The 18,849-nt window shown below is 52.8% G+C and overlaps 1 protein-coding gene across 1 annotated transcript in view; it reads left to right on the top strand.

Annotated features, from left to right (window-relative positions):
• Nucleotides 1-18,321: 18,321 nt before the first annotated feature.
• The window catches only part of LOC139241367 (RNA-binding protein 25-like), a gene marked incomplete at both ends in the record, with an annotated part of 8,762 nt that continues 8,234 nt past the window's right edge, over nt 18,322-18,849 (top strand). Inside the window, 2 exons of the mRNA XM_070869970.1 lie at nt 18,322-18,345; nt 18,692-18,727. Coding sequence (XP_070726071.1) covers nt 18,322-18,345; nt 18,692-18,727 — 60 coding nt within the window. The remainder of the gene's footprint in view (nt 18,346-18,691; nt 18,728-18,849) is intronic.

Here is an 18,849-nt window from a genome sequence, read left to right as displayed (position 1 = left end):
CCACTCAACCGCACCAGGCAATTGCTAGGCCGCAGGGAGGATATTAAAGCCATATCTACAGCGCAGATGCCAGGGATGGGAAACTGGTTATACGCACCGACTATTAGATACTGGGACATTGTGCAGGTAAGGGCAAGGGGAGATTGACAACGACAAAACCATGCAACAAATAATCTCAGGACATTTCACACCAACAATACAATCCCAACAACAACTTGCATTTATACAGCACCCTTACCATCCCAGGACCATTCACAGATGTAGGGAAATAAACAGACGGCAAGCCAAAGGTGGAAATATTTGAACGGATGAAGGAGCTTTACTCTGTATCTAACCCGTGTTGTACCTGCCCTGGGAGTGTTTGATGGGACAGTGTAGAGGGAGCTTTACTCTGTATCTAACCCCCTGTACCTGCCCTGGGAGTGTTTGATGGGACAGTGTAGTGGGAGCTTTACTCTGTATCTAACCCCCTGTACCTGCCCTGGGAGTGTTTGATGGGACATTGTAGAGGGAGCTTTACTCTGTATCTAACCCCCTGTACCTGCCCCGGGAGTGTTTGATGGGACAATGTAGAGGGAGCTTTACTCTGTATCTAACCCCGTGCTGTACCTGCCCTGGGAGTGTGTGATGGGACAATGTAGAGGGAGCTTTACTCTGTATCTAACCCTGTGTTGTACCTGCCCTGGGAGTGTTTGATGGGACAGTGTAGAGGGAGCTTTACTCTGTATCTAACCCCCTGTACCTGTCCTGGGAGTGTTTGATGGGACAGTGTAGAGGGAGCTTTACTCTGTATCTAACCCCCTGTACCTGCCCTGGGAGTGTGTGATGGGACAGTGTAGAGGGAGCTTTACTCTGTATCTAACCCCCTGTACCTGCCCTGGGAGTGTTTGATGGGACAGTGTAGAGAAACTTAACTCTGTATCTAACCCCTTGTACCTGCCCTGGGAGTGTTTGATGGGACAGTGTAGAGGGAGCTTTACTCTGTATCTAACCCCCTGTACCTGCCCTGGGAGTGTTTGATGGGACAGTGTAGAGGAAGCTTTACTCTGTATCTAACCCCCTGTACCTGCCCTGGGAGTGTTTGACGGGGCAGTGTAGAGGGAGCTTTACTCTGTATCTAACCCCCTATACCTGTCCTGGGAGTGTTTGATGGGACCGTGTAGAGGGAGCTTTACTCTGTATCTAACCCCCTGTACCTGCCCTGGGAGTGTTTGATGGGACAGGGTAGAGGGAGCTTTACTCTGTATCTAACCCCCTGTACCTGCCCTGGGAGTGTTTGATGGGACAGTGCAGAGGGAGCTTTACTCTGTATCTAACCCATGCTGTACTTGCCCTGGGAGTGTTTGATGGGACAGTGCAGAGGGAGCTTTACTCTGTATCTAACCCCGTCCATTACCTGCCCTGGGAGTGTTTGATGGGACAGTGTAGAGGGAGCTTTACTCTGTATCTAACCCCCTGTACCTGCCCTGGGAGTGTTTGATGGGACATTGTAGAGGGAGCTTTAATCTGTATCTAACCCCCTGTACCTGCCCTGGGAGTGTTTGATACTGGCTCTGGGTATCTAAGATGGAAAATGCCCAATGGACAAACTCTGCTGTCCAAGGCACCGGTTTTCCCACCGGTTGATCCAGTATTTGGGTTTCGTTCCTGTTAAATGCATGACCAGTCGCTCTCAATTGGCCACAATTTTTAAGAGAGGCAGTGATGGAGAAGAGGTTTGTAAAGGTCAGTGATGTGAGCGGAGTGAGCTGTGTGATCTGAGCAATCACGAACAAAGCAGCGATGCGCGTATTTTATCTGCAGCTTCCAGTTCCGTCCGGCTCGTGTCTCCGCGTGTTTGAAGTGCCGCTAACAATGGCTCCCACCGTTCAGCACGATTTAACCTGCCCGAGGGAGCGCGGAATCGATTGGGCTGAATAATACAGCCACACTGTCCAAGTCACTTTTCAGAAAAAGAAATCCATCTCGCTTCATAACTCTTATCCATCAGAATCTGTATAAAAAATGGAATCAATACCATTGAATAACTGGCTTGCAGGAGCATGCTCAGTGCACAGCTGACCTCCGACCTGTCTGCATCAACTGATAAGGCCTTACAGACGCCAGGCTGTTGTACTGTTGTCTGAATGAGTGAGTGACAGCGGCTTGGCCTGATACCGCCTGACAACACACAGCTTTCAAGTGCCAGCCCCTCCGAGACCAGCCTCCCGCTTATCAACGTCATGATATCATTAACCCTTTCGGGCCTGGCGAGCGAGATTGCTGATACCTACTTCACCCAGAATCCAAGCCGGGGGGGGGGGGCGCGGCCCGGCGGGCTGGCACACCACCGAGGTCGGTAGTGGAGCCGAGTGGTTCTGCTTCTGGACGAGAAGCCCAGGGGCTGAGAGATCAAATCCCACCAGGGGCCAGGTGTGAGATTGAATGCAATAAATCTGTGGGCTGGCACCAGGAAACGTCAGCATGAAAACTGCCGGATCGTCGTTAAAAGCCCAACTGGGAGAAGGGAACCCGCCCCCCCATACCCAGTCTGGGCGACACATGACTCCCACAGTGTGTGTGGTCTTAAAGCCCTGAGTCAACGAGAGGCGGGCATTAAACTCTGCCCCGCCAGCAACACCCAAAAGATAAGGAAATGAGGAAGGAGTGGCAGCCAGCTTGGCATTACAGGCACGCAGATAGTGGAGGGAAGGGCAGGTTGGCTCAGGCTGAGCTGTGCAGTGTGGAGGTTTGGGGACAGAATGAGCAGAGGCTGTGAAACAATGACAGCAAGAAAGATAGCCGTGCATTTATATAGCACCCACTAGCTCAGCACGTCCCAAAGGGGGTCGCAGCTGATGCATTACTTTTCAATTGCTGTCACTGTTGCTTTGTGGGTAAAGCAGGAGCAATTGGCACACAGCAAGATCCCACACACAGCAAACGAGCGATAACTCTGTTTCTGGTGAGCGGTTGAATAATCAGTGCTTGCGGCATCTCAGGCCCATCCACACTGAGTGCTCGGGCACATCTTTATCCACAGGAACACATTCCAACCAGGAATGGGAGCAGCTTCCCGTGCTGTGTTCACACTATCCCAATACCCCCCGGGCTGTATTCACACTATCCCAATACCCCCCGTGCTGTATTCACACTATCCCAATACCCCAATACCCCCCCGTGCTGTATTCACACTATCCCAATACCCCCCCGTGCTGTATTCACACTATCCCAATACCCCCCGTGCTGTATTCACACTATCCCAATACCACCCGTGCTGTATTCACACTATCCCAATACCCCCCCGTGCTGTATTCACACTATCCCAATACCCCCCGTGCTGTATTCACACTATCCCAATACCCGCCGTGCTGTATTCACACTATCCCAATATCCCAATACCCCCCGTGCTGTATTCACACTATCCCAATACCCCCCGTGCTGTATTCACACTATCCCAATACCCCCCCGTGCTGTATTCACACTATCCCAATATCCCAATACCCCCCGTGCTGTATTCACACTATCCCAATACCCCCCGTGCTGTATTCACACTATCCCAATATCCCAATACCCCCCGTGCTGTATTCACACTATCCCAATACCCCCCGTGCTGTATTCACACTATCCCAATACCCCCCCGTGCTGTATTCACACTATCCCAATATCCCAATACCCCCCCGTGCTGTATTCACACGATCCCAATACCCCCCGTGCTGTATTCACACTATCCCAATATCCCAATACCACCCGTGCTGTATTCACACTATCCCAATATCCCAATACCCCCCGTGCTGTATTCACACTATCCCAATACCCCCCCGTGCTGTATTCACACTATCCCAATACCCCCCGTGCTGTATTCACACTATCCCAATACCCCCCCGTGCTGTATTCACACTATCCCAATACCCCCCGTGCTGTATTCACACTATCCCAATACCCCCCGTGCTGTATTCACACTATCCCAATATCCCAATACCCCCCCGTGCTGTATTCACACTATCCCAATACCCCCCGTGCTGTATTCACACTATCCCAATACCCCCCGTGCTGTATTCACACTATCCCAATACCCCCCGTGCTGTATTCACACTATCCCAATACCCCAATACCCCCCGTGCTGTATTCACACTATCCCAATACCCCCCGTGCTGTATTCACACTATCCCAATACCCCCCCCGTGCTGTATTCACACTATCCCAATACCCCCCCCGTGCTGTATTCACACTATCCCAATACCCCCCGTGCTGTATTCACACTATCCCAATACCCCCCCGTGCTGTATTCACACTATCCCAATACCCCCCCGTGCTGTATTCACACTATCCCAATACCCCCCGTGCTGTATTCACACTATCCCAATACCCCCCGTGCTGTATTCACACTATCCCAATACCCCCCCGTGCTGTATTCACACTATCCCAATATCCCAATACCCCCCCGTGCTGTATTCACACTATCCCAATACCCCCCGTGCTGTATTCACACTATCCCAATACCCCCCCGTGCTGTATTCACACTATCCCAATACCCCAATACCACCCCGTGCTGTATTCACACTATCCCAATACCCCAATACCCCCCTGTGCTGTATTCACACTATCCCAATACCCCAATACCCCCCCGTGCTGTATTCACACTATCCCAATACCCCCCCGTGCTGTATTCACACTATCCCAATACCCCCCAGTGCTGTATTCACACTATCCCAATACCCCCCGTGCTGTATTCACACTATCCCAATATCCCAATACCCCCCGGTGCTGTATTCACACTATCCCAATACCCCCTGTGCTGTATTCACACTATCCCAATACCCCCCGGTGCTGTATTCACACTATCCCAATACCCCCCGTGCTGTATTCACACTATCCCAATACCCCAATACCCCCCCGTGCTGTATTCACACTATCCCAATACCCCCTGTGCTGTATTCACACTATCCCAATACCCCAATACCCCCCGTGCTGTATTCACACTATCCCAATACCCCAATACCCCCCGTGCTGTATTCACACTATCCCAATACCCCCCGTGCTGTATTCACACTATCCCAATACCCCAATACCCCCCGTGCTGTATTCACACTATCCCAATACCCCCCGTGCTGTATTCACACTATCCCAATATCCCAATAGCCCCCCGTGCTGTATTCACACTATCCCAATACCCCCCGTGCTGTATTCACACTATCCCAATAGCCCCCCGTGCTGTATTCACACTATCCCAATATCCCAATACCCCCCGTGCTGTATTCACACTATCCCAATACCCCAATACCCCCCCGTGCTGTATTCACACTATCCCAATATCCCAATACCCCCCCGTGCTGTATTCACACTATCCCAATACCCCCCGTGCTGTATTCACACTATCCCAATACCCCAATACCCCCCCGTGCTGTAGTCACACTATCCCAATAGCCCCCCGTGCTGTATTCACACTATCCCAATACCCCCCGTGCTGTATTCACACTATCCCAATACCCCCTGTGCTGTATTCACAATACCCCAATACCCCCCGTGCTGTATTCACACTATCCCAATATCCCAATACCACCCGTGCTGTATTCACACTATCCCAATACCCCAATACCCCCCCGTGCTGTATTCACACTATCCCAATATCCCAATACCCCCCGTGCTGTATTCACACTATCCCAATACCCCAATACCCCCCCGTGCTGTATTCACACTATCCCAATATCCCAATACCCCCCCGTGCTGTATTCACACTATCCCAATACCCCCCGTGCTGTATTCACACTATCCCAATACCCCCCGTGCTGTATTCACACTATCCCAATACCCCAATACCCCCCCGTGCTGTATTCACACTATCCCAATAGCCCCCCGTGCTGTATTCACACTATCCCAATACCCCCCGTGCTGTATTCACACTATCCCAATACCCCCTGTGCTGTATTCACAATACCCCAATACCCCCCGTGCTGTATTCACACTATTCCAATAGCCCCCCGTGCTGTATTCACACTATCCCAATACCCCAATACCCCCCGTGCTGTATTCACACTATCCCAATACCCCAATACCCCCCGTGCTGTATTCACACTATCCCAATACCCCAATACCCCCCGTGCTGTATTCACACTATCCCAATACCCCCCGTGCTGTATTCACACTATCCCAATACCTCAATACCCCCCGTGCTGTATTCACACCATTCACACTATCCCAATACCCCCCCGTGCTGTATTCACACTATCCCAATACCCCAATACCCCCCGTGCTGTATTCACACTATCCCAATACCCCCCGTGCTGTATTCACACTATCCCAATACCCCCCGTGCTGTGATCACACTGTCCCAATACCCCAATACCCCCCATGCTGTAATCACACTATCCCAATACCCCCCCGTGCTGTATTCACACGATCCCAATACCCCAATACCCCCCCGTGCTGTATTCACACTATCCCAATACCCCAATACCCCCCGTGCTGTATCACACGATCCCAATACGCCCCGTGCTGTATCACACTATCCCAATACCCCCCGTGCTGTATTCCCACGATCCCAATACCCCCCGTGCTGTATCACACGATCCCAATACCCCCCCATGCTGTATTCACACTATCCCAATACCCCAATACCCCCCGTGCTGTATTCACACTATCCCAATACCCCAATACCCCCCGTGCTGTATTCACACTATCCCAATACCCCCCCGTGCTGTATTCACACTATCCCAATACCCCAATACCCCCCGTGCTGTATTCACACTATCCCAATACCCCCCGTGCTGTATTCACACTATCCCAATACCCCAATACCCCCCGTGCTGTATTCACACTATCCCAATACCCCCCGTGCTGTATTCACACTATCCCAATACCCCCCGTGCTGTATTCACACTATCCCAATACCCCCCGTGCTGTGATCACACTGTCCCAATACCCCAATACCCCCCATGCTGTAATCACACTATCCCAATACCCCCCCGTGCTGTATTCACACTATCCCAATACCCCAATACCCCCCCGTGCTGTATTCACACTATCCCAATACCCCAATACCCCCCGTGCTGTATTCACATTATCCCAATACCCCCCCGTGCTGTATTCACACTATCCCAATAACCCAATACCCCCCGTGCTGTATTCACACTATCCCAATACCCCAATACCCCCCGTGCTGTATTCACATTATCCCAATAACCCCCCGTGCTGTATTTACCCTATCCCAATATCCCAATACCCCCGGTGCTGTATTCACACTATCCCAATACCCCCCCGTGCTGTATTCACACAATCCCAATACCCCCCGTGCTGTATCACACTATCCCAATACCCCAATACCCCCCCCGTGCTGTATTCACACTATCCCAATATCCCACGTGCTGTATTCACACTATCCCAATATCCCCCGTGCTGTATTCACACTATCCCAATACCCCCCCGTGCTGTATTCACACTATCCCAATACCCCAATACCCCCCGTGCTGTATTCACACTATCCCAATACCCCCCGTGCTGTATTCACACTATCCCAATACCCCCCCGTGCAGTATTCACACTATCCCAATACCCCCCGTGCTGTATTCACACTATCCCAATACCCCCCGTGCTGTATTCACACTATCCCAATACCCCCCGTGCTGTATTCACACTATCCCAATACCCCCCGTGCTGTATTCACACTATCCCAATACCCCCCGTGCTGTATCACACTATCCCAATATCCCAATACCCCCCCGTGCTGTATTCACACTATCCCAATAGCCCCCCGTGCTGTATTCACACTATCCCAATACCCCAATACCCCCCCGTGCTGTATCACACGATCCCAATACCCCCCCGTGCTGTATTCACACTATCCCAATACCCCCCGTGCTGTAATTACACTATCCCAATACCCCCCGTGCTGTATTCACACTATCCCAATACCCCCCCGTGCTGTATTCACACAATCCCAATAGCCCCCCGTGCTGTATTCACACTATCCCAATACCCCCCCGTGCTGTATTCACACTATCCCAATACCCCAATACCCCCCCGTGCTGTATTCACACTATCCCAATACCCCCCGTGCTGTATTCACACTATCCCAATACCCCCCGTGCTGTATTCACACTATCCCAATACCCCCCGTGCTGTATTCACACTATCCCAATACCCCAATACCCCCCCGTGCTGTATTCACACTATCCCAATACCCCCCGTGCAGTATTCACACTCTCCCAATACCCCCCGTGCTGTATTCACACTATCCCAATACCCCAATACCCCCCGTGCTGTATTCACACTATCCCAATACCCCAATACCCCCCCGTGCTGTATTCACACTATCCCAATACCCCAATACCCCCCCGTGCTGTATTCACACTTTCCTAATACCCCAATACCCGCCGTGCTGTATTCACACTATCCCAATACCCCAATACCCCCCCGTGCTGTATTCACACTATCCCAATACTCCCCCGTGTTGTATTCACACTATCCCAATACCCCCTGTGCTGTATTCACAATACCCCAATACCCCCCGTGCTGTATTCACACTATCCCAATACCCCAATACCCCCCGTGCTGTATTGACACTATCCCAATACCCCAATACCCCCCGTGCTGTAATCACACTATCCCAATACCCCCCGTGCTGTAATCACACGATCCCAATACCCCCGTGCTGTATCACACGATCCCAATACGCCCCCGTGCTGTATTCACACTATCCCAATACCCCAATACCCCCCGTGCTGTAATCACACTATCCCAATACCCCCCGTGCTGTATCACACGATCCCAATACGCCCCCGTGCTGTATCACACTATCCCAATACCCCCCCGTGCTGTATCACACTATCCCAATACCCCCCGTGCTGTATTCCCACGATCCCAATACCCCCCGTGCTGTATCACACGATCCCAATACCCCCCCGTGCTGTATTCACACTATCCCAATACCCCCGGTGCTGTATTCACACTATCCCAATACCCCCCCGTGCTGTATTCACACTATCCCAATACCCCCCCGTGCTGTATTCACACTATCCCAATACCCCCCGTGCTGTATTCACACTATCCCAATACCCCAATACCCCCCGTGCTGTATTCACACTATCCCAATAGCCCCCGTGCTGTATTCACACTATCCCAATAGCCCCCGTGCTGTATTCACACTATCCCAATAGCCCCCCGTGCTGTATTCACACTATCCCAATACCCCCCGTGCTGCATTCACACTATCCCAATACCCCCCGTGCTGTATTCACACTATCCCAATAGCCCCCCGTGCTGTATTCACACTATCCCAATACCCCAATACCCCCCCGTGCTGTATTCACACTATCCCAATACCCCCCCGTGCTGTATTCACACTATCCCAATACCCCAATACCCCCCCGTGCTGTATTCACACTATCCCAATACCCCCCGTGCTGTATTCACACTATCCCAATAGCCCCCCGTGCTGTATTCACACTATCCCAATACCCCAATACCCCCCGTGCTGTATTCACACTATCCCAATAGCCCCTGTGCTGTATTCACACTATCCCAATAGCCCCCCGTGCTGTATTCACACTATCCCAATAGCCCCTCGTGCTGTATTCACACTATCCCAATACCCCCCGTGCTGCATTCACACTATCCCAATACCCCCCGTGCTGTATTCACACTATCCCAATAGCCCCCCGTGCTGTATTCACACTATCCCAATACCCCAATACCCCCCCGTGCTGTATTCACACTATCCCAATACCCCCCCGTGCTGTATTCACACTATCCCAATACCCCAATACCCCCCCGTGCTGTATTCACACTATCCCAATACCCCAATACCCCCCCGTGCTGTATTCACACTATCCCAATACCCCCCGTGCTGTATCACACTATCCCAATACCCCCCGTGCTGTATTCACACTATCCCAATACCCCCCGTGCTGTATCACACGATCCCAATACCCCCCGTGCTGTAATCACACGATCCCAATACGCCCCGTGCTGTATCACACTATCCCAATACCCCCCGTGCTGTATTCCCACGATCCCAATACCCCCCGTGCTGTATCACACGATCCCAATACCCCCCCCGTGCTGTATTCACACTATCCCAATACCCCAATACCCCCCGTGCTGTAATCACACTATCCCAATATCCCCCGTGCTGTAATCACACGATCCCAATACCCCACGTGCTCTATCACACTATCCCAAAACCCCCCGTGCTGTATTCCCACGATCCCAATACCCCGCGTGCTGTATCACACGATCCCAATACCCCCCGTGCTGTAATCACACGATCCCAATACGCCCCGTGCTGTATCACACTATCCCAATACCCCCCGTGCTGTATTCACACTATCCCAATAACCCCCGTGCTGTATCACACGATCCCAATACCCCCCCGTGCTGTATTCACACAATCCCAATACCCCATGTGCTGTAATCACACTATCCCAATACCCCCCCGTGCTGTATTCACACTATCCCAATACCCCAATACCCCCCGTGCTGTATCACACTATCCCAATACCCCCCGTGCTGTATTCACACTATCCCAATACCCCAATACCCCCCGTGCTGTATTCACACTATCCCAATATCCCAATAGCCCCCCGTGCTGTATTCACACTATCCCAATACCCCCCGTGCTGTATCACACGATCCCAATACCCCCCGTGCTGTAATCACACGATCCCAATACGCCCCGTGCTGTATCACACTATCCCAATACCCCCCGTGCTGTATTCACACTATCCCAATAACCCCCGTGCTGTATCACACGATCCCAATACCCCCCCGTGCTGTATTCACACAATCCCAATAGCCCCCCGTGCTGTATTCACACTATCCCAATACCCCCCTGTGCTGTATTCACACTATCCCAATACCCCCCCGTGCTGTAATCACACTATCCCAATACCCCAATACCCCCCGTGCTGTATTCACACTATCCCAATACCCCCCCGTGCTGTATTCACACTATCCCAATACCCCAATACCCCCCGTGCTGTATTCACACTATCCCAATACCCCAATAGCCCCCCGTGCTGTATTCACACTATCCCAATACCCCCCCGTGCTGTATTCACACTATCCCAATACCCCCCGTGCTGTATTCACACTATCCCAATACCCCCCGTGCTGTAATCACACTATCCCAATACCCCCCGTGCTGTATTCACACTATCCCAATACCCCCCGTGCTGTAATCACACTATCCCAATACCCCCCGTGCTGTAATCACACTATCCCAATATCCCAATACCCCCCCGTGCTGTATTCACACTATCCCAATATCCCAATAACCCCCCGTGCTGTATTCACACTATCCCAATATCCTAATACCCCCCCGTGCTGTATTCACACTATCCCAATATCCCCCGTGCTGTATTCACACTATCCCAATACCCCCCGTGCTGTATTCACACTATCCCAATACCCCCCCGTGCTGTATTCACACTATCCCAATACCCCTCCCGTGCTGTATTCACACTATCCCAATACCCCCCGTGCTGTATTCACACTATCCCAATACCCCAATACCTCCCGTGCTGTATTCACACTATCCCAATACCCCCCGTGCTGTATTCACACTATCCCAATACCCCAATACCTCCCGTGCTGTATTCACACTATCCCAATACCCCCCGTGCTGTATTCACACTATCCCAATACCCCCCCCGTGCTGTATTCACACTATCCCAATATCCCCCGTGCTGTATTCACACTGTCCCAATACCCTCCGTGCTGTATCACACTATCCCAATATCCCAATACCCCCCCGTGCTGTATTCACACTATCCCAATAACCCCCCGTGCTGTATTCACACTATCCCAATACCCCAATACCCCCCCGTGCTGTATCACACGATCCCAATACCCCCCCGTGCTGTATTCACACTATCCCAATACCCCAATACCCCCCCGTGCTGTATTCACACTATCCCAATACCCCCCGTGCTGTATTCACACTATCCCAATACCCCCCGTGCTGTATTCACACTATCCCAATACCCCAATACCCCCCCGTGCTGTATTCACACGATCCCAATACCCCCCGTGCTGTATTCACACTATCCCAATACCCCCCCGTGCTGTATTCACACTATCCCAATACCCCAATACCCCCCGTGCTGTATTCACACTATCCCAATACCCCAATACCCCCCCGTGCTGTATTCACACTATCCCAATACCCCAATACCCCCCCGTGCTGTATTCACACTTTCCCAATACCCCAATACCCGCCGTGCTGTATTCACACTATCCCAATACCCCCCCGTGCTGTATTCACACTATCCCAATACCCCAATACCACCCCCGTGCTGTATTCACACTATCCCAATACCCCAATACCCCCCCGTGCTGTATTCACACTATCCCAATACGCCCCCGTGCTGTATTCACACTATCCCAATACCCCAATACCCCCCCGTGCTGTATTCACACTATCCCAATACCCTCTGTGCTGTATTCACAATACCCCAATACCCCCCGTGCTGTATTCACACTATCCCAATACCCCAATACCCCCCGTGCTGTTTTGACACTATCCCAATACCCCAATACCCCCCGTGCTGTAATCACACTATCCCAATACCCCCCGTGCTGTAATCACACGATCCCAATACCCCCCGTGCTGTATTCACACTATCCCAAAGCCCCCCGTGCTGTATTCACACTATCCCAATACCCCAATACCCCCCGTGCTGTATTCACACTATCCCAATACCCCAATACCCCCCCGTGCTGTATTCACACTATCCCAATACCCCCCCGTGCTGTATTCACACTATCCCAATACCCCCCGTGCTGTATTCACACTATCCCAATACCCCAATACCCCCCCGTGCTGTATTCACACTATCCCAATATCCCCCCGTGCTGTATTCACAATACCCCAATACCCCACCGGACTGTATTCACACTATCACAATACCCCAATACCCCCCGTGCTGTATTCACACTATCCCAATACCCCAATACCACCCCGTGCTGTATTCACACTATCCCATTACCCCCCCGTGCTGCATTCACACTATCCCAATACCCCCCGTGCTGTATTCACACTATCCCAATATCCCAATACCCCCCGTGCTGTATTCACACTATCCCAATACCCCCCGTGCTGTAATCACACTATCCCAATACCCCCCGTGCTGTAATCACACTATCCCAATACCCCCCGTGCTGTAATCACACTATCCCAATACCCCAATACCCCCCCGTGCTGTATTCACACTATCCCAATACCCCAATACCCCCCGTGCTGTATTCACACTATCCCAATACCCCAATACCCCCCCGTGCTGTATTCACACTATCCCAATACCCCAATACCCCCCCGTGCTGTATTCACACTATCCCAATATCCCAATACCCCTCCGTGCTGTATTCACACTATCCCAATACCCCCCCGTGCTGTATTCACACTATCCCAATACCCCAATACCCCCCCGTGCTGTATTCACACTATCCCAATACCCCAATACCCGCCGTGCTGTATTCACACTATCCCAATACCCCTCCGTGCTGTATTCACACTATCCCAATATCCCAATACCCCTCCGTGCTGTATTCACACTATCCCAATACCCCCCCGTGCTGTATTCACACTATCCCAATACCCCAATACCCCACCGTGCTGTATTCACACTATCCCAATACCCCCCGTGCTGTATTCACACTATCTCAATACCCCCCCGTGCTGTATTCACACTATCCCAATACCCCAATACCCCCCCGTGCTGTATTCACATTATCCCAATACCCCCCGTGCTGCATTCACACTATCCCAATACCCCCCCGTGCTGTATTCACACTATCCCAATACCCCCCCCGTGCTGTATTCACACTATCCCAATACCCCAATACCCCCCGTGCTGTATTCACACTATCCCAATACCCCCCCGTGCTGTATTCACACTATCCCAATACCCCAATACCCCCCCGTGCTGTATTCACATTATCCCAATACCCCCCGTGCTGTATTCACACTATCCCAATACCCCCCCGTGCTGTATTCACACTATCCCAATACCCCCCCCGTGCTGTATTCACACTATCCCAATACCCCAATACCCCCCCGTGCTGTATTCACATTATCCCAATACCCCCCGTGCTGTATTCACACTATCCCAATACCCCCCCCGTGCTGTATTCACACTATCCCAATACCCCAATACCCCCCGTGCTGTATTCACACTATCCCAATACCCCAACACCCCCCGTGCTGTATTCACACTATCCCAATACCCCAATACCCCCCCCGTGCTGTATTCACACTATCCCAATACCCCAATACCCCCCGTGCTGTATTCACACTATCCCAATACCCCAATACCCCCCGTGCTGTATTCACACTATCCCAATACCCCCCCGTGCTGTATTCACACTATCCCAATACCCCAATACCCCCCCCGTGCTGTATTCACACTATCCCAATACCCCAATACCCTCCGTGCTGTATTCACACTATCCCAATACCCCAATACCCCCCGTGCTGTATTCACACTATCCCAATACCCCCCCGTGCTGTATTCACACTATCCCAATACCCCAATACCCCCCCGTGCTGTATTCACACTATCCCAATACCCCAATACCCCCCCCGTGCTGTATTCACACTATCCCAATACCCCAATACCCCCCGTGCTGTATTCACACTATCCCAATACCCCCCGTGCTGTATTCACTGCCCCAATGGTTTCGGCCGCGCAGTCCCAGAATCGGTGTGGGAGGGGGTGTTGCGATATAGCACGGCCTGTTGTGTTGCTGAGCCTGAGTGCAGAGGAGGTTCCAGCTCCCATTGACAGACTGTACACAGTTGTCTCTCTCTCTGGCCTCACACATAAAGCACTAGTTGGAAGAATGGTGGGTCTTGTGGAAACAGCCCTTTGCTGAGAATATCTGCTGCTGCAATATGGGTCTGGAGTGGGTGGGTGAATCAGTGAGAGAGGCTCGATGGCTCAGTCAATGAGAATGCAATGCCCTCTTGGAGAAACAGCCTGCCAGCAATAGGCGAGCACGTGTAAAATGGCTGGCCTGGGTGAGGCTATTGCCTCTGTACTCATAGCCCGGAGATTGTCAGCACCGTCAGGAGAGGGGGTGGAGGGTTTGAGTGATGGGCATCGCAGTTTATCACAGTCCCGCTGGGTACCACAGCCCCCTGATGGTGCATCTGATGTGGCTACTCCGTTACACCAAGAAGCAGCCCCTGAACAGTGGACAGGAATCAAAATCATTCCTTTTCTAAGGTCGCAACACGCCTCAAGGTATCAAGTGCACTCGGAGTTTCAAATGCCAGGCCGAGGCAGAGCCCAAGGGCGGTGAGCCCAGGGGAGGCAGAGCCCAAGGGAGGCAGAGCCCAGGGGAGGCAGAGCCCAGGGGAGGCAGAGCCCAGGGGAGGCAGAGCCCAGGGGAGGCAGAGCCCAGGGGCGGTGAGCCCAGGGGAGGCAGAGCCCAGGGGAGGCAGAGCCCAGGGGAGGCAGAGCCCAGGGGCGGTGAGCCCAGGGGAGGCAGAGCCCAGGGGAGGCAGAGCCCAGGGGAGGCAGAGCCCAGGGGAGGCAGAGCCCAGGGGAGGCAGAGCCCAGGGGCGGTGAGCCCAGGGGAGGCAGAGCCCAGGGGAGGCAGAGCCCAGGGGCGGTGAGCCCAGGGGAGGCAGAGCCCAGGGGAGGCAGAGCCCAGGGGAGGCAGAGCCCAGGGGAGGCAGAGCCCAGGGGAGGCAGAGCCCACGGGAGGCAGAGCCCACGGGAGGCAGAGCCCAGGGGCAGGCCACAGTGCCAGCACTACCAATCCATTCAGCAGCATCTCCGAAAGCAGGGAAAGGACTGGGGGAGTGATTGGCATTTAAATTTAAAAGCAACTTGGGAACAGCAGGGTGCCAGCAATGAACCCAAGTTACAACAGTCAGGAACCTTCTGAACCAGCTCCTGCCTCACGATAACCACCTCCCCCAAAACATTAATCAGAACCCACAGCCTCACCAGCTTGCAGACACAGGCAGAGGGAGCAAGAGCTGGATTCCAACATTGATGCGCTGCTGGGGGAGAGAGGGATAGACGCAGACACGGTCGGAGAGAGAGAGAGACGCAAACACTGTCGGAGAGAGAGAGAGAGAGAGAGACACCCAGACACTGTCGGAGAGAAAGAGAGAGAGAAAGAGAGAGAGAGAGAGAGAGAGAGAGAGAGAGAGACACGCAGACACTGTCGGAGAGAAAGAGAGAGAGAAAGAGAGAGAGAGAGAGAGAGAGACACGCAGACACTGTTGGAGAGAGAGAGAGAGAGAAAGAGAGAGACACGCACTGTCGGAGAGAGAGAGAGAGAGAGAGAGAGAGAGAGACGCATACACTGTCGGAGAGAGAGAGAGAGAGAGAGAGAGAGCGAGAGAGACAGACGCAGACACTGTCTGAGAGAGAGAGAGATGCAGACACTGTTGGAGAGAGAGAGAGAAAGAGAGAGAGAGAGAGACGGACACTGTCAGGGAGGGAGAGCGAGAGAGCGAGAGGGAGAGAGACAGAGACAGACGCAGACACTGTTTGAGAGAGAGAGAGAGACGCAGACACTGTTTGAGAGAGAGAGAGAGACGCAGACACTGTCGGAAAGAGGGAAAGAGAGAGAGAGAGAGAGAGAGAGAGACAGAGACAGACGCAGACACTGTTTGAGAGAGAGAGAGAGAGAGACGCAGACACTGTCGGAAAGAGGGAGAGAGAGAGAGAGAGAGAGAGACATGCAGACACTGTCGGAGAGAGAGAGAGAGATACGCAGACACTGTCGGAGAGAGAGAGTGAGAGAGAGAGAGAGAGAGTGAGACGCAGACACTGTCGGAGAGAGAGAGAGAGACGCAGACACTGTCGGAGAGAGAGAGACGCAGACACTGTCGGAGAGAGAGAGAGAGACACAAACACTGTGGGAGCGGGAGAGAGAGAGAGAGAGAAGGAGAGAGAGAGAGACACGCAGACACTGTCGGAAAGAGAGAGAGAGAGACGCAGACACTGTTGGAGAGAGAAAGAGACGCAGACACTGTCGGAGAGAGAGAGAGAGAGAGAGAGACGCAGACACTGTCCGAGAGAGTGAGAGAGAGAGAGAAGCAGACACTGTCCGAGAGAGAGAGAGAGAGACGCAGACACTGTCGGAGAGAGAGAGAGATAGAGAGAGAGAGACGCAGACACTGTCGGAGAGAGAGAGAAGCAGACACTGTCGGAGAGAAAGAGATAGAGAGAGAGAGAGAGAGAGAGAGAGACGCAGACACTGTCGGAGAGAGAGAGACGCAGACACTGTCAGAGAGAGAGAGAGAGAGAGAGACGCAGACACTGTCGGAGAGAGAGAGAGAGAGAGAGTGAGAGAGAGAGAGAGAGACGCAGACACTGGCGGAGAGAGAGAGAGAGAGAGACGCAGACACTGTTGGAGAGAAAGAGAGAGAGAGAGAGAAGCAGACACTGTCGGAGAGAGAGAGAGAGAGAGAGAGAGACGCAGACACTGTCAGAGAGTGAGAGAGAGAGAGAGACAGAGAGAGAGAGACGCAGACACTGTCGGAGAGAGAGAGAGAGAGAGTGAGAGAGAGAGAGAGACGCAGACACTGTCGGAGAGAGTGAGAGAGAGAGAGAGAGACGCAGACACTGTCGGAGAGAGAGAGAGAGCGAGAGAGAGAGAGAGACGCAGACACTGTCGGAGAGAGAGAGAGAGAGAGAGAGACGCAGACACTGTCGGAGAGAGAGAGAGAGAGAGAGACGCAGACACTGTCGGAGAGAGAGAGAGAGAGAGAGAGAGACGCAGACACTGGCGGAGAGAGAGAGAGAGAGAGAGACGCAGACACTGTCGGAGAGTGAGAGAGAGAGACGCAGACACTGTCGGAGAGAGAGAGAGACGCAGACACTGTTGGAGAGAAAGAGAGAGAGAGAGAGAAGCAGACACTGGCGGAGAGAGAGAGAGAGAGAGAGACGCAGACACTGTTGGAGAGAAAGAGAGAGAGAGAGAGAAGCAGACACTGTCGGAGAGAGAGAGAGAGAGAGAGACGCAGACACTGTCGGAGAGAGAGAGAGAGAGAGAGACGCAGACACTGTCGGAGAGAGAGAGAGAGAGAGAGACGCAGACACTGTCGGAGAGAGAGAGAGACGCAGACACTGTCGGAAAGAGAGAGAGAGAGAGAGACGCAGACACTGTTGGAGAGAGAGAGAGAGACACGCAGACACTGTCGGAGAGAGAGAGAGAGAGAGAGACGCAGACACTGTCGGAGAGAGAGAGAGAGAGAGAGACGCAGACACTGTCGGAGAGAGAGAGAGACGCAGACACTGTCGGAAAGAGAGAGAGAGAGAGAGACGCAGACACTGTTGGAGAGAGAGAGAGAGACACGCAGACACTGTCGGAGAGAGAGAGAGAGAGAGAGAGAGAGAGAGAGACGCAGACACTGGCAGAGATGGAGAGAGAGAAGCAGACACTGTCGGAGTGACGGAGAGAGAGAGAGATGCAGACACTGTCGGAGAGAGAGAGACGCAGTCACTGTCGGAGAGAGAGAGAGAGGCGCAGACACTGGCGGAGATGGAGAGAGAGAAGCAGACACTGTCGGAGTGACGGAGAGAGAGAGAGAGACGCAGACACTGTCGGAGAGAGAGAGAGAGAGAGAGAGAGAGACGCAGACACTGTCGGAGAGAGAGAGAGAGAGACGCAGACACTGTTGTAGAGAGAGAGAGAGAGAGAGAGACGCAGACCCTGTCGGAGAGAGAGAGAGACGCAGACTCTGTCGGAGAGAGAGAGAGAGAGAGAAAGAGAGAGAGAGAGAGACGCAGACACTGTCGGAGAGAGAGAGAGAGAGACGCAGGCATTGTCGGAGTGAGAGTAAGAGAGAGAGAGTCGCAGGCATTGTCGGAGAGAGAGAGAGAGACGCAGACACTGTCGGAGAGAGAG

The sequence above is a fragment of the Pristiophorus japonicus genome, unplaced genomic scaffold (genome assembly GCF_044704955.1).
Source record: "Pristiophorus japonicus isolate sPriJap1 unplaced genomic scaffold, sPriJap1.hap1 HAP1_SCAFFOLD_1055, whole genome shotgun sequence".
NCBI lineage: Eukaryota > Metazoa > Chordata > Chondrichthyes > Pristiophoridae > Pristiophorus > Pristiophorus japonicus.
Note: the sequence above shows the minus strand (reverse complement) of the source record. Positions and strands in the feature narration are given on the sequence as shown.